Source organism: Aedes aegypti, chromosome 3, assembly GCF_002204515.2.
Source record: "Aedes aegypti strain LVP_AGWG chromosome 3, AaegL5.0 Primary Assembly, whole genome shotgun sequence".
In the NCBI taxonomy this organism is placed as follows: domain Eukaryota; kingdom Metazoa; phylum Arthropoda; class Insecta; order Diptera; family Culicidae; genus Aedes; species Aedes aegypti.
Genome location: NC_035109.1, coordinates 120,814,782 through 120,841,362, shown reverse-complemented (window position 1 = coordinate 120,841,362; position 26,581 = coordinate 120,814,782). Strand labels below are relative to the sequence as shown.

General features: G+C 38.7%; 1 protein-coding gene across 1 annotated transcript in view; it reads right to left on the bottom strand.

Annotated features, from left to right (window-relative positions):
- Positions 1–574: 574 nt before the first annotated feature.
- LOC5566878 overlaps positions 575–26,581 on the bottom strand; it is a 304,696-nt gene continuing 278,689 nt past the window's right edge. Inside the window, exons 4-5 of the mRNA XM_021853111.1 lie at positions 3,119–3,420; positions 575–3,057 (exon numbers count right to left, since the gene is read on the bottom strand). Coding sequence (XP_021708803.1) covers positions 1,528–3,057; positions 3,119–3,420 — 1,832 coding nt within the window. The 3' untranslated portion in view covers positions 575–1,527. The remainder of the gene's footprint in view (positions 3,058–3,118; positions 3,421–26,581) is intronic.

Genomic DNA, 26,581 nt, shown 5'->3' with positions numbered 1-26,581 from the left:
GTGAATGAAAGATTTGTTTAGTGGAAGTGTAGTGAACGCAATATGAAATTCAAAACACAAATGCTTGCTGCAGAATTACAATGGAAAAGGTAAGCACCTTCTATTTACAAGTGTAGTTGTGTGAGGCAATGAAATGCGGCATGAAATCGGAGATTTTTTTTGAGAATATAAATCTCATGTATATTGTCGCTAAATTGATAATGCTGTATCTGAAAGTGTTGATTAAATATTGAAATACCACCTGAAGCATTTTTCTCCGCATAAATTATCAATTAAATCAGGTGATAAGCAGTTATATTTCATCGATGTTGCAAATACCAATACTACCATAAAAATATGTTAATGATTTTGGAAGAAGCCATTTTGTGATGGCGCACCAAAAGGCCTTAATAACTGTGGAAGTGCCCATAAGAACACTAAGCTGAGAAGCAGGTTCTGTCCCAGTGAGGAAGTTAATGCCAAGAAGAAGAAGAAGAAGAAGAAATTCGTTTAAGATGTGAATTAAATAAATGAAAGGAAGAAAAAAAAACAAGAGAACACACGGAAAATCATCTGGAATAAATTGACCCAACACTTTTTCAATTTTTCATCCAATGGTTTATTTTGCAGTTTTTTGCCATAAATTTGGAAACATTTATAATAATATCATCTGCTTGCATCGCAATAAATATAGTCATCCATATTTATTCTCTCCTATCTTGGTACAATAACCACTAGTTTATAATCATCTCGTTTTGTTAGTATAATTTCACAGTTTACTGATTTAAGTCCATTTGTTTTGATTCTTCTAACATTTGTTCTCGAGATTACATTTACGAATTTCGATCAGTGTCACTCTCTATGGTAGACAACACTCTGAAGACATCTCTCTCGTGCGTGTATGGTTTTCCTAACAACTCTATTTTAGAATCAGATTTGGTACATATGCTTGGGTTAGTTTCTATCAGATAAGACAACTTGTACGTGAATGTGTGTATGCATTTGTTTGTAGGTGTTGTGATTGTGGTGAGGAAGTTTTGTGATTGTTTGTTTGCAATTGTTTAGTTGGAATCAATTAGATTTAGGTAAAAAGGTACCTGTAAAGTCCTTAGTTAAACATAGTCCCTTCCCACATTTGTGACGTGACACCTAATCACTTGGTTCCTACTATGATAATTCAATTTATATTCCTTCTTCTAGTTCTCGCATCTAACTATTAACCAACTGGTTTGATCTCTCATTGCAATGATCGACACTTGTACGACTACTGTAATAAATTATTTGGTATATGGGTTACGCTCTCGCTGAAATGTGCCATCTGGAAGCTGTAGCACGAGATTCATCAGCTCGAGAGCGACCGAAAACAATGATACCTAACATTTTGTGATGCTTCTCTCTGCTTACAATTCTAGATGCAGTAAGTTATAACAGATATAAAGCTAAATCACTAGATCTTTGCACCCGAACCCGTTTGCTAGCCGTAGATTCATTCGCTCGAGGATCTGACACGTCGATTCAGCTCGACGCTCATTTCCTCGAAGAGCCATCTCAGGCCGTCACGGACTTTCTGGAAGGCTGATGATCCTGGAACTCGACGTAACCGGATTCATCGCTGAGGTCCGAATCGGAGTCGATTGCCTGGAGGTGGTTTATCAGTTCAGTATTGACGGCAGCTACCGTGGATTTGAGGCGACGAGCCGTGGGAATGGCTCCATTGGCAGACGTTGAGGGTTTTGTTGAGGAAGGTGTGGGTGAGGGAGAGAGCGAATCTATCGGAGTTTCCGACAAGGGTTCTTCTTCGTGAACGATTGATGAGGAGAGCGGAAGGAGGAAGCTCGTCTTAACACCAGGTGCAGGAAACGTAATGCTTCGCTTGAAGATAGTTGTATCAAAGTCCTGTTTGCCTAGAGGAGTCTTTTCACCAAGTGGCTCGTGGATGACTGGATGTTCAGCGAGTTGCTCGAAGCTTCGAACTCGCTCCAGAACGGAGCATGGTTTAATGAGAATGGCCGCAGCGGATTCGTCCGTGTTGGTGGTAACAGTACTGGATGTTTCACAGCCACTGGAAATGGAACCTTCGTCGCTATCCGAATTGCCAGCGATTTTATTCGTCACGCAAAGCATCGACGGAGGAGTAGTACCATTCATACCGCATGCCGTAAGACTGGATTTCTCTCCGGAACCGTAACCGTTCAACGATTTGGTTGTACTGCGAAGTATTTCAAGCACATCATTCTGATTAAAGAATACATCGTCTTCGGTATCTTCATTGTCATGGCCTTCGTCGTAGTTATCCAAATCGTCCAAGCTAAGCGCCAGCCTTGCTTCGTCTAGTCGCCTTCTGGGTTCAGCTTCGCCTTCTCGCAGGTTGCTACTTAGATCATGCATGCTGGCCGTTACTTTGGGACTTAGCTTCATATCCAAATAGGAGATTAGTTCCGACGTTAGAGGTTCTTTGGAGTTGTAGTTATAGTTCAAGAGGAATGCTTCAAAGTCATCTTCAGAGGAATCGGAGTGGTGAACTGGTCTTACCATGGTTTGACTATCATCCGTACATTCTTCCGTTTCAGCCAATTGATCTTCCTCTTCTTCCTGCTTGATTGTATCCAAGATAGAATCAACCGACTTATTCATTGGATTATCCTGCACGACGTTCTCGTTCTTCAAAGGTACTTTGGCTTCGACTGCTTTGGGTGATTTGAAGGAGTTTCTCAGTCTGGTCCTCCTGATCGAATGACCTCGACGGCATCTTCGTCTACCCAGCGTGGTTGATGGGAACAGCGAATCTTCCTTGCAGCATGCCCGCATCTCTTCTCCCGTGCTCTTGCTTACAGGTCTTCCCGCGGCTTCATCTTCCTCTTCGTCTTCTTCAGCAATCATTTCCTCGATTGCCATCAGTTTCGGAGCGGATTTGGATCGTTCCAGTGGCGGTCTATAGTTATTGGCACCGACGCTCAGCATGATCTTCCGCCGAGGCATGCTCGGGTTGTCATACACGCTGTTGGCCAGACTAAGCCGAGCATTCTGCCGGTTCAGCTTGTCCCGTTTGAACTCTTGTAGAGCTTTGGCTAGATTTTCCTAAAATAGATTAAAATGATTATTGAGGTTGATTGAACGTTCGTGATCTACCGCAACTTACCTTCAACGTAGAGCTGATATCCTTCGCAACGGATTCTTTGGTACAGATGACCGCGTGACAACGGAACTCGTGCTTCAGTTTGCGGCCTTCATGCCTGTAGATCCAGCAGAAGACCCTCGGGTAGTTCTTTGGCGCCGTGCAGTACGTTATTCGATGGGACCAGTATTCCGTGAGGCCATGCTGCCTGGTGGTAGCTTTCAGCCCGGAAGGGCACAAGCACAGCTTCATCAGCACGTCCGGTTTGCTGTTTTGAGTGTAGTTCCTCCAGAGCGTGGCCAATGGCTTTTCCACACAACCTTCACCTGCAACGAAACAAAAAACGAAAGCAAATTCAGTAATCTATCGTTGGCGTAATCTGAGGTCAGCGCGGTAGATAAAAGCAAATTACACAAAGCAAATCATTCCGAACGGTTATGTCACTCAATCGGGTCGCTATTTAGGATGCAACAAAGGCATGCGACTTTCTTTCTCTCTCGCCAGATTTGAGTTCCATTTCAAACCTTAATTATATTGCTTCATTTCTTTGATTCAATTTCCTTAAATTGTTGCTCTTTGCTGTGCTCTGCAGCACCCACCCAATGTTTGAAATTACCAATTCGTTGCCGTTGAGCTATATCCGTGATCGATGAAAGACCAGTGCCACCATGGGCGTAGCCAGGATTACCATAAGGGGCCGAACGAACCTAAAGATGATTTAACGTAATACCTACTATGAAAGGCGTACATCTTTCCGATTGTATTACCATCGTTTGAGTGAAGTCAAAAATAATATTTAATTCAATTTATCGAGGCAGGCAATAGGTCTTTTGAAGGTTTTCAATGGAATCTAAAATTTGATCGGTGGCAATCCATCAGGAATTTCTAAGAATTTTCAAAATTAATGTAAAGATATCTACTGAATTTTTCAAAAAATTATAGGCTTTACAATGTCAGATTAAAAGGAGCTCTTTTCAAGAAATTATACAAATCGGTTGAGTTGTCATCGAGAAATTCGAAAGTACAAAAATTGATTTGTTTCTGAAGTTTTGAAGATAGAGACCAGAGCTGTACCAGAAACATAAATGCTTATTACTCGAATATGGTTGCAGCAATTTTTTTTACTTCATTTTTTCACCTCAGACTCTAATCAAAGTATTGTTTTGAAAAGCGAATAAGGGATTTGTTATTAGCTCCGGTATTTGCATTCTGGTTTTAAATTCATATGTTTAACAATATATGAATTGGTTTATAATTTATAATTCTCATTACGAGAAATATAAAGTTCAACTGTTTCGTTGAGATAAAACCTGAAACTCAGATGTACTAACGAAGTTCCAGCGATATTTTTTTATTTTGATTTCATTCTGGAAGAAAGGATGAACATCCTAAAAAAAATCTGATTAATCCTCTCAGGCACATTATCTCTCAAAATGCTCACAGAATTCTCATAATTCTTTCCTCTCATGGATTCCTCGCAGGTTTCGCTTAAGATTCTTAGCAGGATTCTCATCAGAATCTATTATTGATTTTCTTCAAAATCCTCCCATCCTCGTAAAAATCAGAAATCTTCCTAGAATTCTCATCAGAATCCTTTCAAAGTTCTCATCAGAATTGTAAATATTCAACTATCAGAAATGTGGAGACTGTCCGCCATCTTATAACACTGTGGAAGAATCACCCGGAATGCTACTTACTTAACCAGAGATCTAACACTGACTGGCTTGAGGCGATTGGAAGACTGACATCACGCACACACTAATGTTACGATCATACCATACGCATACGTTACCGTCTCAGCTGTCAGCCAGTATCGCATAGACCAATCCAGTTGCCTGCGTAGTAGTGCAATGTTGACAAAATTTTCTTTGTTTGCTGTGAGAACTGTCACAATATTGCTTGTGTTTGCTGTGAGAATACAAATATAAACAGAATTACTGCAAAACAACCACTTCCTTGTTGGACTGACGTTGACCGAAAGTTCAATGACATCAAACAAACATCGATTCGTTTTGAGGAAATCGAATCGTGTAAGATTGATTCTTCGTTGGTATTCGTGGCAGTTTGCTTGGAGACCTCTATGTAAGGAGAAAGGTATTAAACATACACACCCCACATTCCAATGAGAATATATATAAAAGTGTGGAAGAAGAAACAATGGCTGTGTATTAGTAAAGAGAAATAAGGTGAAGAAAAATAACTACGTCACTAATCAATACGGCTTCTTATGGAAGCCCGCTCGCTTGTAGTTGTGAAACATTTTGCACCGTACACGGATATCACGCACACTATATGTGTTTTCCTCACCTCGGTATATAGGGTAACAGTCGTATTTTGGACCCTCTAAGGAAGTGATTTTAGTTTTTTGACCCAATTAATTAACTGCACAGCCTAGCCAAGTCAAAGAACATGCCAAAATGTACAGAAAAACTTCCTCTCTGAGATAAAAATGACCATAGGGTAATGTAGGATGCAAAAAACGTAGAAAATAATTGAATTGTGCAGCACTGTTTTTTATTATTTTGGACACACCAATATGTTTTGGACCCTCAAAGTATATATTTTGGACCCCCGGCATTTTTTATCGTTTGGCGACAAAGTCCACGACATATGCTTGCCCAAAGTCTAATCAATCGATTGACAATGGAAAACCGAATAAATTCTTCGCTTTTAGTTCAGAAATTTGAAATTTTTGTTTACATTTGCAAAATTTCTGACGGCTTCCATTTCTGTGTGTAACGTATTGTAACGGTTGCATGGATGAGCCGATTAAATAAAATTAATTTCAGATAAAATAAACACATTTTCTGTATACCAACGGTAGATGCAAGTGCGGAATAGTCCTATCTTTTCAAATGGCATGCAAATTGAGTTGGTCTTTCGATTTGAACTGGGAAATTTGCAGGAAAATGGGCCAGGGGGTCCAAAATATATTGGTTACCCTATTCTCATTGCCCACATTCTCCCTCTTCTCCGAAAAAAAACATGGACGCCGTTCTACTGTTATCAATATTGATATTTCAATGCAATTAATCATCTGATGATGTTTTGATTCATTTTTTTACCCCTTTCACGATATCCTATTGTTGTTTAATTTTCATATTTTTGATCGGTTCTTCTTTGTTTCCTCATTAACCTCTCAGCCGTCGCGCGGTTTGCCATCGTCAGAACCACCACGCCGCTGTTGTGAACGAAAAGTGAGGTTTTTTCAGCAGTGTGGTACAAAATACAACAGCGCGACGACTGAAGTGTTAAGCACACCCTTCATGAGTTAAGGAAAAGATCTTTAAAATTTCCACAATTTTTGTTTTGGCATCGGTGATATTTCTTGGTCAAAACGATCTGAACTCAAGCAATGCATCGATATTCAGACTATTTGACTGTAAACTTCAATTTAAAGTAAGTTTCTCTGACAGATATGTATAAGAAATTTTCTACAGCGAGTAACGTGTGAAGCGCCATGTTTTCTCAACAGTGTACTGTGATTAAAAAATAATGATTTTTTTTTTTGACCATTTCTTGCAAGGACTTTCACACGCATCGAGGGAGGTGATTACTTTTCTTTTCAGGTGCATAATCCCCATTATTATATATTCTTAAGAAGATTTTCAGGCTTTTGGCTGGTTCATCTCCGAACTGCAATCTATGAGCTCTATAGTTGACACAATCTTTCAACATTTTTTTGGTCGCGGTGTAGTATTCTGTTGGATGAAAACCAACACTTTTCGTGCAAAACGTCAAAATGGCGATGGCCATTCACGTGACAGATGTGTATTTTCCCATTTTATTTTCACTTGTTATTGATGTTGTAGTATTCCATATTCAAACAAAGAGTATTCACATCAGCAGCAGTTTAAATATAATTCAACATTCTTGCCGTTATATGGGAAGTTGTTGTCTGACTCCATTGCATTAGAAGCCAGTTGTTCTAATTGAACAATCACTTCATTCATAATAATATTTCCAGGAGTAACTTCTCCAGATGCCTGACCTGTGTCATCAAATTCTTGCACTCGTTCGATTTAAACTTGAGAATTGAACGTTCGTTGTATCTGCAACTTATGCAAGATTAACTATGGTAGTATCAAATAAGAACTGAGCTCTAACCAACTTTCAAGATCACTACAATTTCTCGTAAATTTCTAGACACTCATCTTTTTTTTATAACTCGTTAAATTCAAAAATCAACAAAATGACACACTCTTGAAAGTTCTTAAAAAAAACATTTAGAGGTTATTGGAAGAAACACTTAAAAGTTTATTTGTAGAATTTAACGTCCATTGAATTTTGGCCAGATCTTTGTCAGCAGTGTATAGAATTTAAAAATTATAGTTTGCTGCAGATTCCATGTGGGTTTTTGACGAAATATTTGAAAGGATCTTCAGAGACTACAAGGAATTCATTGTGATGCAATTTTTAAGAGACAATCTTCTGAAAATGCAAACAAAATATTAGTCTTTATTGCAAACCAGTTTTTTTTAATTTATTTTCGGACGGCCAGGGGGTTAAGCCCCCTCCTACACCCATGACTGCCATCGTCTATTCATTCCTCACCCGCTTGCTCGCGTAATCATGCCAATCGACCAAACATGATAGATTCAGACGGTGGTGTCTAGCAAACCGTTTGGCAGTCGTCGCGTTTTCTTTGCATTCCAAATCGGAGTATCGGAGGAGCAATGCCGTAGTGGTACTTACTGTCCACCTCCTCCGCCCCAACGGTCTGCGGAGATGTAGGTATGCAAAGCGCGCAAGAAATGAAGCATTTTCAAAGAAGTGGCTCGCTAACAGCGACAAACGCAAATCTATTACCTAATGATCCAGTTGCCGTGTTTTGGCCTGAAATGTGGGGTGGTTTCGTTTTATTTTCGCGGTCTTTTATTGGATTTTGTTTCTGTAGGAGCAATGGCAGATGATGTGAGGCATTAAGCTATAATAATGTCTCCTAAGTGCACATTCGTAATTAGTAGTTTTCTGCAAGGCAGTAGTTCCCAACAGTTCATTGTACCTCCCTCGGTATTGTGCAACTTTGACAATGATAATACTGATGTAGTAGTTCCCACAACTTGATGAAAATGATATCTAATAGCATTCGACGTGTATGACAAGTTGAGTGAAAGTTTATGTCTCAATCTTCTTTAACAGTACAGAAGTACAACGCAAAGCTTTGCTGAAGGGGTTTGGGTAAGATTCTCGGTTGGTCCAGTATCTATTCTTAATGGAAATCTTTTCATATAATCATTAAGTATCATCGCACCTGTTACACGATATACGAATGCAAAAATGGCAACTTTGACAAAGCAAGTTCTAAATGAATAACTGTGGATGTGCTCAGAAGAACACTAAGTTGAGAAGCATAGTCTGTCTATGACCCATGATGTAACGAACCTCTTTACATGAAGCTTCACTCATTCCCAAGGAGTCTACGTAGTTTATGAACGACCTTCAATGATGTTTTCTGATGCAAAAAGTCCAATGTAGGCTTGAAAATGTATCGTGCCTAGCCTTTGCTCCGATTATTGCACTCTCATCAATTTCCTTCCGCTTGAGTTGCGACAAAATTAGCCAAATTATGCTAATCAAATTATTCTGCGGCGAACAAATCCTCTTTCTAGCTCAAAACATTCCAACGAATTTCACGCGAAACTATCACTCGTGATGGATTGTTAGCAGTGCTAATTGAAAAGTGACGATTAGCGTTGGCTGTACAATCTCATTAGCAATCCACTCGAACAGGTTGAAACCAAACAAAATAAAATTTGATAATTGAGCCTAATAAGTGAATGAGTTGCATTTTTTTCTCTGCAGCGTCTTGGCGCCTCGCTGAGAATCTCAAGAATGATGTATTAAAAACGATGACCGGCGCAGGTATGCTAATTGTCAGGTTCCACCGAATTTGAAGCGAGTATTTTCAGAACACTGAAGTAGATATAATTCTGAGACTGAATCGTGAAGAAAAATAACTCGATCAGCATCGTCATAACCATCGTTGAATCAATTTTCATCAGCACACTTTCAAACGACTAGACGGGTAAACCACGAACCTTTCTCGGTCAACCGCTAATCGCGTCGTGATTCGCCAACAGCTGCAAAATAATGCACCATAGGGAAATTGAATTTCCCAACAAAAGCGAAGCGCGCGCCTCTGTGGCCGCGATTTTGTTTTACTATGTAGTTCAATTTTCAAGCTAACTGCCGCCACCTGCCTTGGACCTCTACCAGTACCCATTGGACTGAAGGTTGAGGGTTGGGCCTGCGCTGTTCCGGTTGGCGCCCATTTTGCATCCATCTCTCGACGTTAACCTTTGCGTTCCCAACGTCTGTTTTTGAAGATTCCCAAAGCTTCAATCAGCTGTTAAATAGTCATTGTCGAGTTGATTTTTTAGGAAAATTTCATTTGATTCCAATTTGCCGCAATTTGCAAGGATCTTCTTCTTCTTCTTCTTCTTTTTGGCATTTACGTCCTCACTACGACAGAACCTGCTTCTCAGCTAAGTGTGCTTATGAGCACATCCACAATTATTAACTGAGAGCTTTCTTTGCCAAAGTTGCCATTTTCGCATCCGTATATCGTGTGGCAGGTACGATGATACTCTTTGCCCAGGAAAGTCGAGGAATTTTCCATAACGAAAATATCCTGGATTGACCGGGAATCGAACCCAAACACCTTCAGTATGGCTTTGCTTTGTAGCCGCGAACTCTAACCACTCGGTTAAGGAAGGTCCCAAACTCATAACTTGACGAATCGTAAAGTTTGAGGTGTCACACAAATTGTTTAAAAACATTGAAATGGCCGGAACCTATGCAGTCAACCTAGATTGACCCTAAATGGTCATTGAACTCCAGGACATCTTCCATTCTTCTTTCAACAAATCGTGACGCTCGATATGTCGCATGGATGGTTTCTTTAGCATTATGGAATTGGCTGTCCCCTACGGGATAATCGAAACATGTCCGGTATAACCAGGTCAATCCTGAACGGTTGTTGGACTTTGTAACGACCACTTCTACTAACGCATAATGAAGTTTGAGGTGTTACACGAATGGTTTAGATAAAATTTTGGGAATGACCATGTTTGCGCCCGAATCGACCGCTCCGGTGAAAATATTGGCCCACTGTCGCTTATAGCAATCAGCAGCAGTCAACCTACCCGAAGCCAGAAGCAATGCCAATGTAATAATCAAATTCAAATCCAAAATCAGGCAAGTATCTCAATATCAGATCATTTTGTAAAAGAGTGTTGCAACCATAAGAACTGCGTTAACATTTAAACACTGATTTGATTCACAGAATAGTGATTCAATGATTTACTCTTTTCTCAACAGAATATTTCACCAAATTTGCATAGCTTGCACTTACTATGTCTAAGTACGAAAAATAGTTAAAACTGGACGCGAAAAATAGTTGTATGGTGAGTCATTTTGTAAAGACTAATTGAGAACTTTCTTCATAAAAGTATTTGGAACCTATTGAGTGTATGTATAAAGATGAAGAATATGTCAAGGAGAAGAAAAATAAGAAGTTTGGAGTCATAGCCCTCTACCCATCGTATAACTAATTACTACAGGGTAATAAGAGTCATTGATGAAACTTCCTCTAAGTAAAAGGGATACTCGTGGATACTAATGACACTATCGACATTTACAACTACTAATGATATATTTTGTATCCTACTAGGTTTCATCTGCCACCAGCTGCTACCCGAATAAATACACGGACCCCAAAAATGACTGATTTTTGCACTTAAACGGTTATAACTGCTTTTCCTTGGCCTTTAGAAACCTAGTGTCTTCTAGAGAATGATTAATTTTGACTGTTAACACAATTTTGTAGAACATTGTTGCTACCGGAAACTTCGCATTTTCAAAATAAACGAGAGAAACTAGTTTTAGGGGGTCGTTCATAAAATACTCCCGTATTTTGGAAATGCGGCTGAATACACACTAGGTGTCTTTGGAAAAGTTGTTTGTATTTAGATTATCTACAACTTTTCCGAAGACATCATATTTAAAGATCGTCATTTCAAAAAAAATATTTTCGCAGCGCCGCCCGTGTCAATTTGCGAACTTACATTTACCGCCAATATATGCGCTATATTTTTAGAAAATTTTCGTCCGAAGACACCATTCCGAAAAAATCACGTTTAAAGGTGCTACAGAATTAAGTTCACGATTTCGGCCGATTGAAATACTGTGCAATGCGCGGTCACTCACTGATGTAAACAACCACTCATGAGTGACGCGCACGCAACCCAATGTGATGGATTTTACTCAGGTGGTGCAGATCATTGGTGCGTGCCACTAGTTCTCTCTTTTATTCTCAACGAGGCGACCAGACGAGGAAACCCCAGCCGATAAGAGAGTCGATCGGTACGCCGCCGGCGAGGATACCAAACAGCGTGGAATCTCTGTCACAACCGAGCGTACGAGATTCTTGCCGATCTTCGAGCGGATCGGTACCGTCAAAGCCTTCTACTGGTCAACAAGGCGCACAGTAGAAGCATCCGTTTACTCTGGTTATCGAAGCGACCATCCGAGAAATCCCCGCCAATCAAGGAGTCGATCGGTCTCATTGCTGCTCTTCCCTGGTCATAGAGGCGACCAGCCGAGGAATCCCCGCCGATCAACGTGAGGATTGGTGCCGAATGTGACATTCTTGTCGCCGGCAGGAACACCATAGAGTGGTGAATCTCTGCACAACAGACCGTGAGAGGTTCATACCGATCAGCGAGAGGATCGGTACCGTCGAAGGCTTCTACTGGTCACCGAGGAGCACAGTAGAAGCATACGTTCTCCCTGGCCATCGAGGTGACCAGTCGCGGAAATCCTATCGAACATCGAGAGATACGACACCATCGAAGCCTTCTACTGGTCAACGAGGCGCACAGTAGAAGCAGGACCCGTTTACCCAGGTATTCGAGGCGACCAGTCCAGGAATTCCCGCCAATCTGCGAGATTCTTGCAACCGCAAGAATACCAAAGGAGTGAGAGGAATCTACCGGTCTGTGAGGCGATCGGTAACAACGTAGCTTTCTGCTGATCAACGAGGGTATCAGTAGAAGCAGACCTCATTCGGTGCATAACAAGGCGAGCAGTAGATACGTCATCTGTGTCCTGTGGTCAACAAGGTGACCATTCGAGAAAGTACAACTAGTCAGTGAGCCGACTAACAGTGAAGAATACCGGTCGATCTACCCCATGAGCTACTACTCGACAAGAGGTGTGACACCCTGCATGGATAAAATACAGAAACTTATCCATCTACGCGACCAAGTCACCCGCAAGGTCACGTACATTATCCGTAACCTGGATGAGTCGAAGGATGACCTATCCAAGATGAGATCATCCCTGAAATGGGTTCCAACGACGGAGTGCGAAGAGCAGCATCTAAGGTTCGATCAGCTTTATACCAAAGCTCTGCTGAGGATCGAGCAGTTAACCGCGAGCCTGGCTGGTAAGTTGGAAATAGGTGAGAGTGAACGCCTAGTTTTGGAAAGCTTCCAAAATAGGCAGCGGTCAGAGTACGGCCAGGAGAAGCGCTCTGACACGTCCGGTGTTGAAACACCACATCACATTACGACGACCAAAAATCAAATGGACTTCAAGCACTCTCATCAGTCCAGCAGGAATCAACCTTGCCACACCAAGAGCAAAGACGCCGTACATTGCTATGAAACCTGAGATCCTGTCCGAGTATAATCCGCAGCAACTCGTCAAGCCGTCCAGCGTGCGCGCGTTCGTCGAGTATGCGGTACCTGTTCGAGTAGCCAAGTCCCATGCTAGTGAAATATTCCGACTTCCAAAGGCATCCCGGATTCAACGTCTGCCACTCGAAGAGGTCTCCGAGTCATGCAGGGCCGACTCACACGATGGCATCCAGACCAATATCGAACCGAAGAAAGCTCAAGAGGAGAAAGTATTCTCCGATTCGCCCAGAGCAGAGTTACCGAAACAAACTGTGACGTCCAATATGCCAGCAATCAGGGCACATCAGCGAAGTGATTGCCTTGAACACCGTCAGAGCAGTCACACAATTCAGTCGCTGGGACTGTGATAGGGATAGCTGCAGCTATGGTAAATCCGGAGTCCACTTTGGTGGACCTCTCTGATCCGTCTAGTGTTAACCAGCCCTTCCACATTGCGGCTTCCGTCGATAAACTGGACTTCATTCCGAAAGAATACAGCAAACCCAATAAGTGCGAATTGGTGCCAATGTATCTCGATATGGTTACCAACGAGTCTTCGACTTGTAAGGAGATATCAGAGTCTGTTCGGGAGGAACTTTCTGATCAATCTTGTGCGACCCAACTTCTTCCCGAGGAGACATCTGCTGTACAACCGGAGTTCGACCATGAAGAGCGTTACCTGGCATCCAGTGGGCATCCAAGGGATGACACTGTGGCTAATACCAACCAAATGGAGCCCATTCCAGAGGAGTACACTAGGCCGTCTAATGTAAAGCCATTGTGTGTTACGACAGCTACCAACCAATTCGAGTTCGCTCAGGATGAGCACTGCAGGCTGTTGTTTGTAAGGCCATTGTGTGTAACAACAGCTACCAACAAAATGGAGCTTGCTCAGGAGGAGCCCACCGACCAACAAGAGAAGACCAACAAGCTCTTCACTCATTCGGGATTTGATTAGCGGCTCGTACTCGTCGAACCGGAAAGAAACGCGCTAATTCGGAACATTGGGAGTTGACACTTCCAAATCTGTTGAGTTTCTGGAAAGAAGTGGCAACGCTTCGGATATGGGGTTCCAAGTCACCATCAACCAAGAACAGCGAGGAAATGGCACACAAAACCTGCCAAACCACCACCTGTGACTTATGAGAGCCATCCGAGATATGCAGAGCACACTAGATTGTTCAACTGGCTAATACAGGTTAACCAAAGGGAGGGATGTCTCAACCTGTGCCTCTCTGAACCGGTCAAGCAGTGTAGCAACCTGCCGCACAGTGGCCTAAGGCTGGTCAAAAGTCAAAAAACTGATGTTTCAAATATGCATTTTTTATATTTTTCCTTGTTTTCTTATACCTTGAATAATCTTAATTCATCAACACTTGGGCTTCAGAGTGTATTTATCACTTTAATGTGTTGATGTGACGTAGTGGGTATAGAGCATTTTGTAAAAATTTGAGTTAAAAATTTACAAAAAATCCCAATTTTGAAAAAAATATATCTCCGCCAAATCAAAACCGTTTTACCCCAAACAAATTTTGTTAACTAAAGGGATAATAAAACTTCAAAATAGCTGTATTTTCACGTCTTAAATGCTTATTATTTTCCATGTAGAATTCATTATGCGGGATTTTTAGCATTTAAGCGTATTTTCGTGTTTTTTGAACCTTAATTCAACTATGAGGGAAACGCTTGGAAACGATCATTTAACACTTGGTGAATAGTAAATAGTCATAAGTTTTTGGGACACATTGTCTTCACTTGTGCATTTTTGCGCCAAGGGGTGAAATAATTTTTTTTCATCAGTATCTTTTTTATTTTTTTTTATTTTTCTGTAGTTTTAATAAAAAAACAATTATTTTACATTTCAATTTTCAGTTCACTATAACATCATTCATTTTCATCTTTTTCGTCTTCTTTATCCTCAATAAGTAACAAATCTATTACCTCGTCCGGTAGATCACTGGAATGTTTTTGTTTATTGCTTCTAAAACTAGAGACAATTGGGTCGGATGCCACTAATAATCCATAAAACACGTCACGAATAGTTCTTTCTCGAGATCCTTTGAAAGCGTGATTTTGCCTTAATCTTCGTATTTCTTTGTTCATGCTTTCTTGCGCTTCCTCGGAGAGTTTTCCAATTGGAATGGAAGCCTTGTCAATAATTTCGTGACCATGAATTAGTAATTTATGCACTGTAGTGGGCATATGATACCAACCATATAATTCTACATAACGGTGTGCAGTTTCTAAAGCATACATCTTGAACTTGTTACTATCTATAGTTTTTCCACTTGATATTGCTATCAATAAAAACTTGAACCTTTTGATTAGGTTTCTATCGATACCTGTGATCTCTGACGAAACTTCAGCTTCCGCAAAAAAACGTCTCGCTGTATTTCCATTGTTACTCGATCCACTTCCAGCGCGGGGCTTATCAACGTGTAGACCCAGTCTTTTAAAAAACTCACTTTGAATTCGTTTTTTAGTGCTATTGTACACATCAATATGCGCCGTTTTTATCCACTTACGAAATTCTAGCCTATAAGCTATATGCAATAAACATTCGAAACATCGAATCCAACAATGTAAATTGCACACACCAAATTCGAGAAAATTGTCATTGACAATGTCTAATTGTGAAACTCTGGTAATATCGTTAAATTGTGACAATGTTGCTCTGCATAAATAACATCTTTGCCCGGATGATTCTGTTACATTGTTAATTGTTTTACCATCAACCATTGTCATGATCATATCAAATTTGATGGGGGTTTCAAATTTTTCGTTTTTAAAAACATATGGTAGTAGATCACTTATTTCGTGAATCACTCGTTGGTACTCTGCAATAGTTGAATCCTTTGTTTCTTTACCCAACTTTATGAATATCGGACGACAAAAACGCGTAGAGGACGACTGATAGTTTTCCCATATAATATGATCTCCTGCCATTAACTTAAGCGGCACAAACGATGTCAGCACTACGTTAGAATCAGATGAATCCGAATCTTCAAATTTCTGATTGTATTCAGTTAATGTAGTTCCATCCATGCCCCATTTTAAAATCAGTCGCCAATCCTGATGAATTTAAGGATCGAAATCAAATTTACATGAATCTAACAATCTAGAAATAGTGTGATTCAAAATCGACTGCAGTTTTACTTTCGCGAACACTTCAGAAAATTCGAATTGGTCTTCTGGAGGGTAACATTTTACTTTAGCTTCAGTGATTCTACTGTATGGAGGAAAAACGTCCATTGCTGGCTCTCTTATTATTGAATAGCCACGTTTAGTCAGCTTCGCATCAATCAAAATTGCCAAAGCTTTTTCATCGGATAACATCCTAGGTATAATACCTTTTTTGAGTACATCAGCCAACGTTTTATTGCCATCTGCTCTTAACGCCATACCAGCAGCATATTGCAGTTCACCTGAACGAAAGGTTATGTTAAATAATATAAAGAAAACATTTATTCAGTTTACCTGAGCCACAAGTTCGACGTAACTCCTCAGTTTTACGCCGTTTACTACGTTCGCTACTCTCGTCAAATGTTTTATTAGGTCGACCAAACACATTTTTCGTTATAGTTGATGAAAAAGTAGTGGGCCCAGAAAAAACTAAATAATCATCTAGCCACTCGGAATTGTGTTTTAAAAATCTATCTTTTTTACGTGATGCATTTTTCCACCGACGTTTAAAGTCATGGAAAAACACGTTTATTGTTTTATCGGCATTTGCGTCTATATCAACGTACTTTGATATAAACTTTATGACTGCATCACGTTTTCCACCTACTGAAGAATGCTCGTAAACAGCATCCAGAACATCTTTTCGTTTTAAGAAAATTTCTATTTAAGATAAAGGTATAAGACGTATGTATAATAATATATATTCTATAAAAAATTACCATTCGCTGAAGCCATTGCTGAAGACAAATATCAAACTTTTTCCACAAACTTTTTTTTTCACAATTTTCTAGCAAACAAAAAAGAACTGTTGGTTTCAATTCGACCAACACGTGCTCCGAAGTGACATTTGTATAAGCTTTAAGGATCCACCACACACCTCGACGAGGGCAGCACAGTACTTGGTTCAATTTTATGTTGTCAAATAGCTTAGTATTGTTTAAAGCTAACGTGTTGATTCACTACTCAATACATGTAAATGAAAGCTTGCAGCATGGGGTTTTCAAAGTTTTTGTGTGATTCAATACTTTTTAGGCTTAGACTATGATTTGGATACATTTCCAACCATTTTTGAGCACTTTTTTACTTTTGGCCAGCTTTTGTTCTAGGTGCGGCCACTACGGCACTGAGTATGCTGAACAGCGATACGACTTCTTCCAAGCAGATGAGTCCAACTGATGAGGACACCAACTCACTAAGCCCGGCATCGAGTGGCAATAGCTTGCGTCTCACAGCTCTCGATCAGCGTCAGTGTGCGCTCATCAATGAAGGGACGACCGGAGACACCAACTAACACATAGCAACGTGTCATCCAGCGTCGATTGCCGAGAAGTTTTGGAGTAGAATCCAGCTACATTCCATCGAGCAAAGGACGTCATACAACAGGCATACCATAGATCAGTTGTGTTATGCTGCGCAGCCGCAGAGTGAACCGTATCGATTCTTGCATCAGCTCGGAAATGGACAAACCTGGTGTGTAGCTCAGCGAATCCATCGTCGGAACCCTTTACCGCTTTCTGTCCTTCAAACGACGAAGGAAAAAAGACTCTGCTGCAATGATCAACCGGAACCCCGAGAAGACAACTGCCATCAGTATGACAGAGCTTCGATAAGAGTTCTTGCCAGGACGACAGGAACATGTTCGCGCCCGAATCGACCACTCCGATGGAAATATTGCCCCACTGTCCCTTATAGCAATCAGCAGCAGTTAACCTACTCGAAGCCAGAAGCAGCGCGCGGTTACTCACTGATGTAAATAACCACCGTCGAGGGAGCTCACCGTCATCATTACCATCATCACTGTCATCGCGCGCAACGGATAGGACAGCGTGAGTGCCAGTGCACCCAGATTCCCGACAGTTCTGGAATGTTCAAAGTTGGGACTTGTCTAGATTGTTCTAGTTTCCCTCTGGCATGATATACGGCAAACGCTCCCTTAGTAGAGGTAGCTCCAATAATGGAGGTAGTGTGTTTTGACATGTTTCGCATAAATAAATAATTATGTGATATTTTTCTATGATGCACGAAGCAAAAATGATACAAGCAATAGAAAAATATTCAAGAAATTAATCGTTAAGCTATTTAAAACAATTATTTTGCTTAAAATTTTTGCTCTCTTGCACCTATAGTGATATATCAGTACCCATAGAATCTTAGACGTTGAAAGAGGTCGACCGGAGAGCTTTTGGGGTCTTTGAACGTAAAGTGCTGCGAACAATACTCGGCGGTAAATTGGACAATGGCATCTGGTGGCGTCGCATGAATCACGAGTTATACCAAGTCTATAATGAAATGGATATTGTTAAGCGAATAAAACACGGCAGGCTGTGGTGGGCTGGGCATGTAGCTCGGATGTCGGAGGAACGTCAAGCTAAACTAATATTCAGCAGAGAACCAGGGAGAGGCCGTCGCCTCCGTGGAAGGCCGCGCACCAGATGACTTTTTGCAGTTGAGGAGGATTTAAGGTCGCTTAACGACTGGAAGCGATTGACCCAGGACCGGGTCCAATGGAGAAGGCTTCTTCATTCGGCGTAGATTCAACGCAATAGCAAGGAATAGTTGCTCATCAAGTATCAAGTATCAGTAACCATAGTGGAGGGTCCCATAATAAATCATTGGTTTGCGCCATTAAAGGAACCATTCTTAAAACATACCTCCACTAAGGAAACAGTGTTTCTATTATTGGTGCAAGGCTTTTTGCAGGGAAATTTTAAATACATCGTGATTTTTATACATTTGAATGATTGAAGGATTTGATATCTATCGACTGATACGTTAAAATCACATATTTCATGATTTTATCACCATATTATAGCAGATTTCCCTCAGGTGCACCATTTGCCCTATAAGGCGAGTGGAGGCACCAGTATTTTCTGACCCGGCAAACGGTCAATTAGTGTGTAACAGTGAAGTGTAAAGTGAATTATGAGCAGGCTAAAGCTCTGTTAGTGAAGTAATAAAGTAGTGTTCAGTGGAGAAGTAATTCCACCCGTGTTTCTTTTTTTAGGAAACAAATTCTCGTTTGAGGTACTGCGACGCTTCAAAATTTGAAGATTTCACCTCCCTCGTGACAAATATGGATTGGGTGCCACAGACTCGGATGAAATAATGACAAATATTTCAACAGTTGTTTAAAAACTTGATTGAAAAATCGTCGAAAAACAGACGCTGAGCACGCAAAGGTTGACAACGCACAAGCGGTGATGCTGCCGAGACGAGCGGATACAGTAACAACGAGTGCGACAGCACTGGCGGGCCCGGCGATGGACGGTTGAGATGAAAGGAAAATTGCGATTTAATGCTAATAGCGAATTAAATAGACTAACCTGGCTCCATTACAAATTAATTTTTTGCCGCCCTGTGCCACCGCACTTCCACGTCGTCGCTTCGTTTCATAGTTACTGTCGGTAAAGGTGTTGTCGGCGGTGAAACAAAAAAGCCAGAAGGTATCACTCGGTATGGCACACGGTGTGGAGACGCGTGCGTCTTCTAAAGGTAATCGCAGACGCTTTGGAAAGGGACCGATAAGGCTCGTCTCCGGAACGCATAGAACAGAGTAAAAAGCGAAAGCTCTGTACTGGGAGTTTATTTTAGGTATTGGTTTTGACTCTAAGCTCTGTGGTATCCTTTCCTTAGCCTTCGTTCTGACTAAAACAGAGCAGAGGCGCCAACACGGGTCTAATTGAATTCCCATGAATAATTAAAAAGGGATTTGCCATTTAGTATGTTGAATTGATTAGCTTGCAGACAAGCTGAACTGAAGGTACAGGTAAGGCTATACATAAATGTCAACTGAATTGATTATCTTTTTACTTATTGTCTCATAAGTTGTTGCTTGCAGAACAAACGGACATCATCTCTCACAGTTAATTTCTCGGCTGATTCAAACCAACATGTGATTGTGATCAATATATGATGTTATTTCCTTATCAGTTGCATGACATGCGTTTTTCTGTGTAATCAATTACTTAGCATTCGAAATCTGAAAAGTTCGGACATGAACGACTACGATACGATCATAATTGCTTTGTATATTCCCATCACAGAGAAGTAGACCTAACATTGAGAACAATTTACATTCAAAATATCTCGGAAAGCTCTTTAATTCTGTGGAAATGTCAGTTGCTAACTTTATTTACTGCTTTCAGAAAATGAGTTTTCAAAATTTTTGATTATTAAGAAGAAATTGTGCTGCAAAAACGTCAGTTAATGTTAATATGGAAATTACTGTGAAAAAGAAAAACTTGTATTCAACTCTCTAACTTTTCTTCTCAGTATTCACCATAAATATATTGTCTGCTATCCTGTGTTGCGAAAACTAGCGGCGAATTCCACGATGAGATGCAAATTAGCAAATTTTGACACCTTCATACTAGACTGTATTTGGCAACGCTAACCAAACATTAGCTTCGTTCACCGCAGGTCAACCGCAATCTATTTTAAGCATTTTTTGAGGAGGTTGAAGTAACACATAGGCATCCAAATGTGGATCCAGAATTTTTTGAATATATATTCATGTTTCAAATTATTAAACTTCTGTTTTCGTTTATGCTGAATCATTCCACATGAGGCAATCGAGTAACAATGTTATAAAAGTAGGATCGGTAGCTGTTCAATTTATTTAGAATGATTCACAATGTCATGGGCACTGAAGGAAATAGATTGCTGCAATTTTGCTTCACTCCAGTAGTTTTACTCTTATTAACAAATACTCCAGGTTAGAGCACATTTGATTAGAATCTAACACAATCAGACATCGCAGAATTCGCTCTCATTTGATTTTGAAGCACGATCAAAGCAAGCGAAGAAAAACATCCAATCTGTTGCGGTCCATGATCAGCAATGTATCACAAGTTGTAACAAGTCCGATAAACAGGAGCAGCGAACAAGAGCCTCAAGGAGAGAGCGATGATAAAATCCATTTTTCTCGCTTGTTTTCCGTTGGGGGTAGGTGCTTTACTTTACTGGCACGATAAACATTTCCCGAGCTTCCAATAGCAATAGTGTCCCCCAGGTTTGGAGCTTGTTTAGAGAAGTTTTGTCAATGTGCTGCATGTTATGATTGTTACTAATGCGATAAGTGAGAGATTATCTCAATTTTCTCAGGATTCAATCCCTGAACATAATGCAATTTCCGTAGGGATGTGTGTGTGACAATAGAATCTACAACATTTCAAAAGGACGCAATTGATTCTGTTAACAACACCTTTCAAGTCGCTATGGAGCCCGGCCGGGCATGCACTCCACCTGAGCTATTAGAAAGAAAAAAATCTCAACCTTTAACCTTTCAGTCGTCGCGCGGTTCGCCGCCGTCAGAACCACCACGCTGCTGTTGTGAGCGAAAAGCAAGCTTTTTTCACCAGTGTTGTACAAAATACAACAGCGCGACGACTGAAGTGTTAAGGCGAAGTAAGCCGTCATTTAAATTTGTACTGAACATCGATGATTATGGCTAATTTGTCTAACAATTGTGAATTGAAGAAAATCACATGGTTTTGTATAGACATTGCTGAAAAGGTATCAGCATACCTTCTGCATGTAAGCGCAAGTAGTGATACTTTTATGAATCAATATTACTTATGATGACTGAGTTTTATCACTGAGCGGTTCCATTTGAATTCGAATGTCGGTTTACTTTTGTATTTTTTGATTTGGATGAAATTTTGCACATGCTTTGTTTATGCCCAAAAATGCCTTTTTGCATCATCGGCTCGCCGTTTTGACTCTAGCCTTACTTTTGAGAAGGGCCTAAGAAAAAAACCCTTAATAATTTTAAAAACATTTTTTTGGTTATTGTTGGGACTATATGGAAAAAAATATACACTGTAAAAAAAATGTTGTAATTTTTTATATATCGAAAATAAAGCTTAAAAATCAATTTTCACAAAAATCGTATTTTTGATTTTTTATTTTTTTATATGTTAAAGTAGACAAAAAATGAAGTCTTTTGCACAGTGGGTCAAGATGGACAAATCATGGACAAAAAAGTTATGATTTTTTGAAAATAGGTGAATTTTTGAAAATGGTCATAATAAACTTTTTAAATATTTTTCAACTCGATTTTATGAAAGTACGTAAAATTTACAACAAAAAAGGTATACGGAAAAATCAGGCTAACTTTTACCATTTTAAAGATACAGCGATTTTAATACAAAATTATGGTATAATTTTCAATTTTCGGTCATTATAATGTAATTTAGAAACGGTTTGTCCGATCAGTTTGGTGTCTTCCGCGAAGTTTTAGGTTATTGTTGGAACTATCTGGAAAAAATATACACTGTAAAAAAAACGTTGTAATTCTTATATATCGAAAATAATGCTTAAAAATCAATTTTCTCAAAAATCTTATTTTTGATTTTTTTTTATATGTTGAAGTAGACAAAAAATGAAGTCTTTTGCACAGTGGGTCAAGATGGAGAAATCATGGACAAAAAAGTTATGATTTTTAAAAATCAACCTTTTTTAAAAAAATCATAACTTTTTTGTCCATGATTTCTCCATCTTGACCCACTGTGCAAAAGACTTCATTTTTTGTCTTCTTTAACATATAAAAAAATAAAAAAAAATCAAAAATACGATTTTTGAGAAAATTGATTTTTAAGCATTATTTTCGATATATAAAAAATTACAACGTTTTTTTTTACAGTGTATATTTTTTTCCAGATAGTCCAACACAAACCTAAAACTTTGCGGAAGACTCCAAACTGATCGGACAAACCGTTTCTAAGTTATATTATAATGACCGAAAATTGAAAATTATATCATAATTTTGTATTAAAATCGCTGTATCTTTAAAATGGTAAAAGTTAGCCTGATTTTTCCGTATACCTTTTTTATTGTAAATTTTGCGTACTTTCATAAAATCGAGTTTAAAAATATTTAAAAAGTTTATTAGGACCATTTTCAAAAATTCACCTATTTTCAAAAAATCATAACTTTTCTGTCCATGATTTCTCCATCTTGACCCACTGTGCAAAAGACTTCATTTTTTGTCTACTTTAACATATAAAAAAAAATCAAATATACGATTTTTGAGAAAATTGATTTTTATGCTTTATTTTCGATACATAAAAAATTACAACATTTTTTTTACAGTGTATATTTTTTTCCAGATAGTCCCAACAGTAACCAAAAAATTTGCGGAAGGCACCAAACTGATCGGATAAACCGTTTCTAAGTTATAATTTTTTGAAAATTATTAAGGATTTTTTTCTTAGGCCCTTCTCAAAAGTAAGGCTAGAGTCAAAATGGCGAGCCGATGATGCAAAAAGGCATTTTTGGGCATAAAGAAAGCATGTGCAAAATTTCATCCAAATCAAAAAATATAAAAATGAAATTTGGGAAAAAAGTCGTCATTTTCTGTGGAACCGCTCCACTATGCAATTGCAAGCTGCAAAATAAACATGGCTGTGAAAACGAATGACGGACTACTTAGCCTTAAGATTGTCGAGTTGCATTGAGTGGGAGGACTGTCCGAATAAGCTGTTGTTCTGCTATCAATGTTACTTGGGTCTGGATATGCATCCTAGAGGTTTGGTATCTTCGACAAAGTATTTTGTAATAAATTGTTGGCGCTCTATAACATTTAAAAATAGCCAAACAATCGATATAGATCATTTTTTGAAAGTAAAAATTGTTAAAAAATATTTTGTTATCAACTTTACATATCTTAACTATAAAATAGTTGTTTACCGAACAAGTTCCAGAATTTTACAATGCTAGTTGTACATTTATCCAACGAGGCTTGCCGTTTCTTGACAGATTGGCGTGATGAAAAACAGCCTATTACGATGAGAAATTGCAAAAAGGCAATTTTACATAATTTACTAGCAAAAAATTCAGATTTAATTATGCTTTCAGTAAAAACAGCTCAAAAACAGTGTTTTACAAGATTCTGGAAAACTCCTAAAGCGGCAAATGACTACAGCTAATTTTCTGTATAGAACATTTCCGCAAAAAAAGAAAAGTGGGGCAGCATGGGGCTTGCTAGAATAATAGGATCAAAAAAAAAATCAATATGAGATTTAAAATGGGAGATTTATTATTTAATATAGGGTAAGTGTTCCATTAGTTGTGGGTGTTCATATAGTTGCGGTAGTGCCGTTTTCACTGATTGTATTGCATTAGCTACAGGACAGGACAGAAATAGTTGAAAAGATCGTTCAAATTGCTAAATTGCTAAAATTGCTGAACATTTACTTACTTGTACCAATAGTTGCAATAAAGTGTTCCTATACCCGAGCAGAAGAAAATAACTACTGAATACCAAATTGAGGTATTCCATACCAGATAATTTCCAATACTTACAACCTGAATGAGGTATGAATGAGCCCTGCATAAGAGGTAAAATACCTCAAATAATACCTTCTGCATATTCTACAAATACCAAGCTGATACTTAGATCAGGTATTGTAATACCTAAATAATACTTGATGGATTTTCATATAAAAGTGAAATTTTTCAATACTAGTTCAATACCTCCAGCAGTCCTCAATAGCTGTCGAATACCAAAATGAAGTATTTTTAATTGTTTTAAACATTTTTTTCAAATACCATTATAATACCAAAATGAGGTATTGATAACTGAACAATACCTAATTCTGGTATGATACCAAAATATGGTATGCATAAGTTATTGGCGAGTTATTCTTTCCTCCTCGGGTACCCGAGGAGGAACAAATAACTCCCCAATAACTTATGCATACCATTTTTTGGTATCATACCAAAATTAGGTATTGTTCAGTTGTCAATACCTCAATTTGGTATTATAATGGTATTGAAAAAAATCTTTAAAACAATTAAGAATACTTCATTGAGGTATTAAACAGCTATTGAGGTCTGCTGGAGGTATTGAACTATAATTGAAAAATTTCATTTTTATATGAAAATCCATCAAGTATTATTGAGGTTTTACAATACCTGATCTAGTTATCAGTTTGGTGTTCGTAGAATATGCTTGAGATATTATTTGAGGTATTTTACCTCTTATGCAGGGCTAATTCATACCTCATTCAGGTATGTAGTATTGGAAATTATCTGGTATGGAATACCTCAATTTGGTATTCAGCAGTTATTTTCTTCTGCTCGGGTAGTAGAGGATCCCAAAAGAAAACAACTGATACCTCAACTATAACAACACAAATTAAAAATATAACGCAACTAAAGGAACAGTGTACCAATAGTGGAGGTATTATTTTTCACTGACATGCTGGTTATTATGGTTAAATGAAGTTCAATCGTGTTTAGTACCTCCACTATTGGTACATCTACCCTACTTTCAGATCTAAAGAATAATCAGATTTAGAAAAAAAACTATATAATTCTAAGAATTCACGTATTTTATTTTTTTCGCTTCTATTATACGAAGGTTTGATTCAACACATCACTTTTCTCTTAATAAAAATCAAAGGGTGTAGATACAAATATGAAACGTATAATCTTGATTTCGTTCAAATGTTCATTAAAACATTCGTTCAGTGATAAACCTGTCATCATTCGATATGTTTTAAGTACATTTTAGTGATAAAAATGCATTAAAATTTAATCAGATATAAGTATTTTGACATATTTTTATCAAAATTTCAAAATGGCATAACAAAGAAGCCCCACGCACACTGGGGCACATCGTCGTTTTCGATGCATTTTTATAACAATTCTTAGAAAAATAAAATTTCAATACTGAAGTTAATTTGTTGACATATTTTTCATAGCAGACCTGCCGATAAAAACGATTCTCCGACATTTCCCCGAAAACCAATTCCCCGAATGATTTCTTCCCGAAGGATTTTCTCCCGAAAACCATTTCCCCGAATGAACTGTTTCCCCGAATGCTTTTTTCAGAGACATTTTTTATTTACTTTTCATAATTATCGGTGTAACAAACTATGTTCAGCAAATTTGACAATCGCTTTAAACGAATGATTCTTTTATGAATAAATTGAATCAAAAAACGAAAGTTGAGATGTTTGGATTGGAAAGCGATGGTAGTTTTTACTGGCAGATCTTCTATTGAAAATACGTTAAAAAAATAAGTTTGGTATTCAAATTTTATCATGCTAAGAATCGTTATGAAAATACATAAAATGTGTTGAAAGAGATGAACAAATCTGACGCTTAATATTGTTTGTCCGAACATAATTCATCTTAATGACATCTGGATAAACGGGCAAAAGGAGAATAATAAAATAAAGTTTAACTGGTTGAAAACAGTTTGCAGGATTCAAAGACGTGGACCAAATGAGATCTTCAACGTCAAACAAATTGTAGCTCGGTCGAACGGGTTTCGCCAGTTCCAACCCAAGTTCAAAAACGAATTCGACTTTAGTTGATTTGGGCCACATCTGACAGCTCAGCACACCGTGTCTAGGCCATCATTCGATCATTATTTCCGGGTTAGTTGTTTGTGGTTCTTAAAACAAAAGCAAATATTTTTTTCAATTGCTATTGATAACATTAAAGGCTTGCTTTCAATTTTATTAATTCCCCTTCTTTAGAACATAGGGTTTTCTTCCTTATATTGCTGGTCTAATTATCATTGGCATCAAAAAAGTTGATAATTTTAAAATTAGTCTCATCTTCTTATCATTTTAGGCAGTTCTTTGAAATTTTCAGTGTTGATATTGTT